Here is a 9,113-nt window from a genome sequence, read left to right on the forward strand (position 1 = left end):
ATCCACCCGTCACAATCGAAGATAAAAGATCATTTAGAAGGTGGTACATCATGTCACTAACTATGATGACTAGTCTCCATGGATCCACAGCTTTCAACGGCAGTAATAAAAAATAAAATAAAAAAAAGAGGAAAGGGAAAGAAAATGTACCATTAAAGAGGTGAAACAGTCGGAACAGATTCTTCCTGCCAAGGTCAGGACCATTCTCTGCAGACACGCTGGAGCGTTGAGTCATCACCAGACAACCAACATCAAACATCGCCTGACTGTGACTGATTCAGAGCCGTTCAGTTTATGAAACACAGTGATACAGGCACAACACTCGGCACAGCTCGGCCCTGTTAAAGCAACACAGCTTGAAATAATATTCCAACAGAAATGAAGTGAACGGGTCCAAATCGCTTCATTTTTTTTCCGGTAATATGTTTGATTTGGTTGTTCTTTAACTGGATATTTCTTTAAATAATACAAGTAGAGAAAAGGCAGATTGTACCGGTGGGAAATACCTCTTGAATTCTCCGTATTTTCACTTTGTCTGTGTAAAACCTGCTGTAAAATGCCGTCAGGCCTTAGAAATAAAAAAATCTGTCTCCTACCTCTGTTTCTGCTGAGGCAAGATGACCGAGTCTTTAAAACCAGAATTGCTCTCAGCTTTTATTTTAAAACCGTATGCATTAGTGTTAAGTTTTGGTTTGTGTCTAATTGCACACAGAGCAGACACAGTGAAATTTACAAGGTTCAACCCTGTTAATCGACACTTTTACATGAAGTATTCGGTATTGGAGCAAGCTTTCGAATAAAAGCTTCAGGATTTCATTTTAACTGTTGGCCTAGTGTCACACTTTCTGAGTGTGTGCGTGTGTGTGTGTGACAAACTCGTCCCACTTTTCTCATGAGTCTTGCACCAGTAACACCCTGCCTTTCTCAACCTTCTGTGCATGGTGTGAGATTTGTAAATGCTCTCCGTTTGCCGAGAGGTTGCCAGATTGGCAGCGATACACTGCCATGGCGTCCCGCTGAGTGTGACACATCAGTCCGCTGCTGAGCATCTTTCTCACTCTGTGTCCCCGCCTGATGTGAGACGTCAGGCTTGTGTGAAGGCCTTCCTAGAGCCGCTCGGTGAGTCAGCCGCTGGAGCCTCCAGCCCGGTCAGAGGGTGAGAGGAGCAACATCCTGATACCCTCGCCTCCCCTTCAGGATTAATCTACTGCTTTCTGGAGCCTTATGAGTGTAGGCGTTGGTGACCACTGTTTGCCACAAGTCACATCTCTGTGATTCACCCATCGTAGCCCGCAGAGATTATTTTCTTAACATAATCTGGCAAGTTTGAGTCCTTGTTATTTCTTTTAGCACCAAATAATTTCAAAAACACATAGAAACACAATGAATGATCATTGTGAGCAATGCCCTTAGCAAGTAACACATATACGACAACAAAATACAGTACAGTAAGTTTTCGTCGAAGGTTTGAGGGTGTATGTACACACAACAGTAGACAACTGACTTTCTAAAAAGTGCCAAGGAAAAATACAACGATGAATCCCTCATTTTGTTTTGGTCCCTTAGCCATACTCTGCTGAATCAAGTCCGTCAGCAGAACAAATCATCCTCCTCTTCCACGTCAAAGGACGGCACCATCTGTTCCGCCGAGCTCACTTCCTGTTCACCCAGGACCCCTTCCTGCGACGAAGGCGGCTGGTGGAACCACGGATGGGCGAGCAGCTCGGCTGCCGTGAGTCTCTCACAGGGTTCTTTCCTCAGAAGGCTTTGGAGCAGACATTTGGCCTTGGGTGACAAGCCCTCTGGCAAACAGCACTGGCCTCTGCGGATTTTGGAAAACAGTGTGGCCGGGTCTGGGTCGTGGAAGGGGTAGCGGCCAACCAGCATGGTGTACAGCATGACCCCCAGGCTCCACATGTCAGCCATCTTGCCGGAGTAAGGCGCTGAGCCGCTGAGGATCTCCGGGCTGACGTAAGCGGGGCAGCCGTGGGTGTCTGACATGGAGTCGTTGTTTGGGTCTTCCAGGACGCGACAGTCCTCGAGGCTTTCGAGTCTCACCTTAGTCCTGTGAAGGGAAAAGACACAATAAGGTCAGAAGATTTGGCGTGACCTTTAAAAGCATCAGAAATGTCTGTTAGCTTTTTGTCCTCTTAGCCTCAGTCCCTCTTTGACACAACTGCTGCTTCAAGCGTGTGCGAGTGCTGAGAGGGATGCCATGGCAATGACTTAATCTGTTATCTTGAACAGCGAGCAACTTATCACGTAAGAACAAAGTGTTCACAACCTCATGCAAATCTGCATTTCTGAAGTACATCACTTTTGCTGAATGTCACGTTGAAAATTATGTTCCCTGTGTTCCCATGTGACACAACTTGCAGAGCACACAGGACATTCTTTGACTTGATATGCCACCGATTTGTGCGTGTGTGCACGTGCGCGCGCATGTGTCTATTTCCATCAGTGACTTTGTTTAACACTGTCAAACATTTCAGGGATCTGTTAAATGTAAGTCACTGATTGCATCATGGAAAAACAAGCATCTCCTTTATCCTTAAGCTGCGGACAGACAGATGGATGGACATACAAACACAGATAAATGACACACACACACACACACACACACACACACACACACACACACACACACACACACACACACACACAGTGAACTTGCTATGACCGAAGTGCACAGCAGTGAGTCCTGTTTGAGACGCTGAGCTGCCTAAGCACATTTCCAATGACTTCCTGGCACACACACATGCTCACATAAACACACATATAAATATACAACTCCAGCCCCCCCCCCCCGCCGCTCCTCCTCTCACACACACAATGCTATATTTAGCCATGTTAATGACAGGACGTACATTTAGTTCAGTACTAGAGCAATTAAGATTGTGAAAGTGTGTTGGTAGAATGAGACATTCAGCACTCAAACACTTGCAAAATGAATAATGGGAGTAAGAAAAATACTGAATAATTTGGAGAGTGATTAATTTCCCACAGCAACAGACAGGCGATATTCAAATTTTTAATCAAAAATAAATTGTGCCTGTTTAGATTGTCTCCAAAACATGACACAAGGATAGAGGTTTTAAGTCAAATCCACAAACACAGCAGACGAAGAGAGATGTTTTCGGGGAGGGAGACCCTGCATGACAGAGTGGCCGCAGAGAGATAAATAGACCAGCCAGAGAGACGATGAAAAGAATGGCAGCACCAAGGACCAAGATAGAAGGCGACTGATATTTAAACACCAAGATAGTGGAGGAGATAAGTCAGGAGAGGAGACAGAGAGATGGAGACAGAAAAGGAAACAGAACAGAGAGAGTTAGAGGGGTGGAGAGAATGACTCATCCCTCTGTTGAGAGTACATATCTTCTCTCCTCCTCTCTCTCTCTCTCTCTCTCTCTCTTTCTCGAGCCGAGGCTATCTGCACCTGGGTCCCACACTCGCGGCGCCAGCCATCCCATAATTACCCTGAAATGGCTGTTGCCACATCAGTGACGCACGGAAAGGCTGGCCTGCCAGTGAAGCTCTGCATGCTTCGCGGTGCTAGTCACCTTCCCTAAACGTGTGTGTGTGTGTGTGTGTGTGTGTGTGTGTGTGTGTGTGTGTGTGTGTGTGTGTGTGTGTGTGTGTGTGTGTGTGTGTGTGTGTGTGTGTGTGTGTGTGTGTGTGTGTGTGTGTGTGTGGAGATAGCTATTGTCAAATTGTTGTGACTTTCTCAGTTTCTGGCATGAGCGCTGCATTGTTGGCCAAGACGTTGCATCACAGCAGGATTGTTGGGTTTTGAAAGATGCCTGATTGTGAATTTGACACCGGATGAATGATGTCATGCAGAATCTCAACATGTCGAGGAGACTTGTGTTTTTATGTTGATGTGTGTGAAAAGTCCAGTTGTGATTGGACGGCAGCAGCAATCTCAGGGTGCACAAAGCTGATTTTCAGGAAATGGGAAGTCGAAGCCCCATGATGTCAAGCAGACATTTAATGTTATCATCAAAATTTGCTGCTCTGTTCTTGCAGTCACTTCACAACAGCGTGTCGCCATCCTAAGAAGTAAAGAGAAGTGAGTTTTGAAAAAAAAAAAGATGTCATCTCCAGGGTCAAGTGGGTCTTGTGGGTCAGTCCACCAGCATTAATGTTGCAATGCCGTCACCCGGCTAACAAAATACTGAATTACAGGCATCCGAGCAATGAACCACAGCTTTAAAGCTCTGAATGTGCAATCAGCACACATACAGTACGTGCATGCATGTACAGAGACACACACACACACACAGAAGAGCTGACAGAAAATGAGCTATGCAGCCCCCCCTCCTCCTTTTCCCCCTCCGCACATATACACTGTGACTCATCCCTCTGCAGCTGTATAGCTATTGGAGGGACACAACCAACTTCAACTTCTCTCACTGGCTGTCTGCACTCATTCATCCAACGTGACCCTTAAAAGCCAGAGGTCGTGGCTGGAGAATGTTACTGTTGAACAATCTCCGTGAAAAAGGGCCATTGGAAAGCCGGAGAATGTGGGGGGGGGGGGCTTACAGGAAAAAGAGTGACGCAAGGGCAAAGAGGCGACAAATAGTTTTGTAAGCAGGGGTTTTGTGTGTCTTCCTGAGCAGAATGCAGTGCTCAGAGATGCAGAGAAGGCGTGTGTGTGTTTGCGTGTGAGTTCAAAGCATATTCCTTTGATCCTCGCCTTCCTGGATGAAGTTGTATTGTGAATGAATCCTTGTTGAATTCAGTTATTCTGCAGCACAGTCATTACGTTATTTATTAATAAATTATGAGTAATACATATATTCCAAGATATATGACCACAGAAGGGGGATGATTGTCTCACCAGCCTCGTCTAGCAGCTCGGCCAAACTACCACCCACTACATTCACACATGCACACATGCAAAAAACCAAACGCACAACACACATACACAAAGAGACACATCCAGAGTGAGAAAGGGAGACAGACAGAGAGGGCGAAAATCTGGGAAGCAATGCAGTCTGCCTCCACAAGTACAGAACCTCCTACTCTATCTGCACCCACGTTGATATCTGCACACACGGCCTGTGTGGATCAGCTGCCATGTTGGCTCTGTGCATGTCCCACTACTCAAGTCTGAGAGCATCCAAATAAAGTTAAGTGATGATATTAAGGCCGGATGAAAATTGGTCTCGAGAAATGTGATGTGGAAAGCAAGTGGTGAGAAACTTTTCCAGTTCCTGGGTGACATCTGACATCCTGCATCCCCCACATCTCACCTTTTGTCGTCGGTGAAGACAAACTTGCGGAGCTTGAGGTCCCCCAGCACGATCCCAGCCTGGTGACAGTGCACCACGGCCAGGGCCACCTGACGGAAGAGCCTGCAGGCGTGCTCCTCATCCAGCCTGCGACAGCTCTTCACCAACGTGTGCATGTCCCCAAAGTCTTTGTCCAGGAACACGTAGGCCTTGCATTCGCCAAGGATGATGTCCCTGATGCCGGCCACATTCTTGTGGGCGGGTAGTATCCCGTAGGCTCTGATCTTTTCCTGGTACACCCACATATCAAAGACCTGGGAGAGCGATGGGAGGAGGAGGAGAGGAAGGGCAGGGATGCAGGATGGAAATTAGGAAGATAGAGAAGAAGAGGAAGGGGAGAGTGAGGAGGAGGAGGAGGAGGCAGAGGAGGAGGCAATGGGTCAGTGTGTGCTTAATGATCATCTAAGGAAACAACCTTGCAAATGTGGCAGCGAGATAAAAAAGAAAAAGAAAAGGCGCATGTGCTTTGATTCCAGCTCGGTGCACTGCTTTTGCAAGAGCATGATAAATGAATCACCAAAGTGTGAAGCGATTAACTTTATTAATCAACAACAGTCCAGAGCCTGCAGGTCTATCCAGCAAAGTAAACACACGGATCTGGAACAGTGAAGGGCCCTGAGGTTCCCAGCGATCCTTATCGTGATAGTTTTTCTCTGCCTCTCATGTTTGCATTTTTCTATCACGGCGTGGCGTATTGCAGTGACGTGTATGCAAATGACAGGGGTTGACAGTGTGAATCCAGATAGTGCCAAGGATAGGCATAGACTAGGTGGACTGTTTTAGCACGGATCAGATGGGGCTGCTTGGTCTTTAATGTGTTTACCAGAGGCCACATATGAAACAGATTGGAAATAATGACTGCGCCTCAAATAGTTCAGCAATTCAACCCGTGAAGAAACACTTGTCATTACGCAAAGTGTGACACATTTCGCGTGAGAGCGACATGTGGTGGAAAAAAAGTCGACGAGATACCGATGACATGTCAGACGGAGCTGTTGAGCAACGCGCTGTCTCGAAACACCATTCATTCAGAGAAATTGCACAATGACGGGGGATTGCGCATACCTTGCACAGCAGCTCGTCGCCGGTGTCGGTGTTCATGGCGCTGTGCATGCTCTCCCGGTCCGCCAGAGGTAGAAGCAGGAACGGTCCTATCCGGGAGGGTCCCTGGTGGGTGGCCGACGGGGTGTGGGAGCCGGGGCTGGCCGGGGATCCGGGCGAGGTGCCGAGGAGCCCCTGCGTGTTGCTGTCCCCCGCCTCGGAGCTCAGCCTGGCGCATTTCGCCGGCGGCTGGTCGTCCGCGTCCAGCCGCTTGTGCGCGACCCGCACGGCGCGGATGCAAGGTGCCGGGCTGCCCCACTGCAAGTTCATCCGGATGGACCGATTCACCATGACGGCACGCGAAGAGAGAGAGACAGGTTCGGCAGGCGTCCTCAGATGGTTACATCAAACTGCACACAGTGCGCTCCATGCTTCTCCGTGCGAGAGTTGAGACACAAATCAAAGTTCTGCGTAATAATCCAACCCGCGTCCTCCTGGAGAGTGAACGCCCGCGGCTCTGAGGTGTGTGTGTAGTTGAGGTGAGAAAATCCTGATTCCCCCAGAGCCCCGACTGAGAGAGAGAGAGAGAGAGAGGGAGAGAGAAACAGACAGAGAGAGAGAGGTAGAGGGAGAGAGAGAGGGGGAGACCGCCTCACACTCCGAGAGAGGCAGAGAGTGAGTGAGTGAGCTCCGGTGATGTTGAGCTCTGAGCTCAAACACTCCTCCCGACCAGTCCAGCCTCCTGCCTGCTGACACAACCATTGAGCAATCCTGTAACGGCACCGTCTCCAGCTCAGACCAGCTCTGATGAAACCGTCTGTGTGAGGCTATAGCCTCCACGCCAGCGCTGTGCATCAAACATTCATCTTATTGTTTCTCTGTGTTTGCCATGAAGGTCTGGATTCCTGTTTGGACCTCCCAGGTTTTAAGTTAAGAAATCATCCAACACTTATCAGGGCTGTTTCTTCAAGCTCACACGTTTTTTAGACGATTAACTATCTAAAACAAATCTTTTCCTGACTCACTTGTTCTTTCTATTCAGATTTAAATCATAGAGGGGCCAATCATATGTCCAACATCCATGCACATCTCCCGATTCAGTAAAGTGGACATTTAAGAGATTCCTTGTTTATAATTAGCTCTATAGCTTTGAGCAAAGCGACACATCATTGAATATATTTTGAAAATGTTCCTTGTTCAAGTACATTGGGTAAATAAGTTCAAAACATTATTTTAAAGTAATAATTCTTAACTTAATTGTCATATTTATTAGTATTTTTCTTAGTAAAGCCATTTATAGACATGAACTTTCGAGGAGTTTAGTGCATGTCTGAAAGCAGCTTAAGTGACTTGATAAGACGACTGAGGACAGGGGCACTTCAGGGGCCAGTCAGGCTTCAGCTGGGGCCTGTGCCCCCCTGGCCCTGCCTCTAAATCCGCCCCTGCATCCATTGCCATTCACCAGTTGTAACAGTCTCCTAAATCTCCAAACGCTATAGGCCTCGAGTGTGAACTTGGCCAACACACATACTTTCAGTGTATAAGCCTCCAGCTTTAACATCACCATGATATTTTCCCATGCTGGGCCTGTTTGTTATGTGGATATGACTCACCCCCATAAAGCCTTATTGGTGCCGGGGTATAAGCATTCACATAAAATATGCCAGTGCAGCTCAGTAAACAACAGCAGCTGGGCGCCCAGAGACGCTGATCCGGAGTTAAAACTACATGTATGCCCAAACACCACAAGAGGAGCGAGCCGACGCTGGCAATCTGTGTGAAAATTGTGCAATATTCTTGAAAAACATATAATCAGTGAACTATGGACTATTACTTAAGGATGTTACAACCAGAAATTGAAGGGCGACGTGCAATATGTAGGCCAGTCAGTTGGAAAAACATTTCTGTGATGAGTGTCGAGATGAACTGACAGCATGAGGTAATTGAAAGTGCATGTGTGTGTGTGTGTATCAGAGTGTGTGTATCAGTGTGTGCATACCATGACCATGTGCGTGTTGCGCAAGATTTCCCTTTTTTTTCTCCTTTCCTCTGCTTTATGATGAACCAGCACAGTGGCGGCAGTAAAGGCTTATTGAGCGTTCACTAAAACACAGAGCAGCAGCTGGCCTGTGTGTGTGTGTTTGTGTGTGTGTGTGTTTGTGTACGCACTATCAACCCCCTTTTGTGCAGCCCCCTCCTGCCAAACAGAAGCTTGTATGTCGTTCCAAACCATTTCTCTTCCCATTTCCAGCACAATTCCGTCCCCGAGAGGTTACTCACTCAACCAGGCCACGTGAACCTGTCTCTGCGCTGCCGTCCAAACACTGATGAGCGGCAGATTCCACAGAAATGATGGCCGTTATTTTAAGGCCTTGTATATCTTTCTCTTTGCAGTGGTCGTCCCACAAATAATGTGACTCACCGGCTGATTGATGTGTGTGTGTCTCTGTGTGTTTGTCATGTTGTCGAGCAGACACAGGAACAGGTCCCCTCTGGAGTTCAAACAGCAGGATGAGCAGTCGCTGTGGGGACGGGGGGGCAGGGGGTTCAGGAGGCCGAGAGGTTTGTTGTTATCTGACGATAGCCTGGAGCTGGTGTGCACATGCATCGAGGTGATGATGCTTGTTTGTGGCTTCTTTGTGTGATGCAGTGTTTAGACGTACGCTGGAAAAAGGGACTTTTTTGGTTGTAAGCTGCGATAAAACAAAGTGTTTATTTCGTCTCAAGGTAACTGAGAGTTTGCACTGGAATCATTTCACAAGGTAACACCAA

The 9,113-nt window shown here is 47.6% G+C and overlaps 1 protein-coding gene across 1 annotated transcript; it reads right to left on the minus strand.

The window, feature by feature from the left end:
- Positions 1-662: 662 nt before the first annotated feature.
- trib1 (tribbles pseudokinase 1) lies at positions 663-6,990 on the minus strand. Its single transcript, XM_034600053.1, has 3 exons — positions 6,366-6,990; positions 5,262-5,554; positions 663-2,065 (listed from the first exon to the last, which is right to left on the minus strand). The coding sequence occupies exons 1-3, from the start codon at positions 6,690-6,692 to the stop codon at positions 1,591-1,593; spliced, it is 1,095 nt and encodes a 364-aa protein (XP_034455944.1). The 5' UTR covers positions 6,693-6,990; the 3' UTR covers positions 663-1,590.
- Between the last annotated feature and the right edge of the window lie 2,123 nt (positions 6,991-9,113).

This window comes from Hippoglossus hippoglossus, chromosome 11 (genome assembly GCF_009819705.1).
Source record: "Hippoglossus hippoglossus isolate fHipHip1 chromosome 11, fHipHip1.pri, whole genome shotgun sequence".
Lineage (NCBI taxonomy): Eukaryota > Metazoa > Chordata > Actinopteri > Pleuronectiformes > Pleuronectidae > Hippoglossus > Hippoglossus hippoglossus.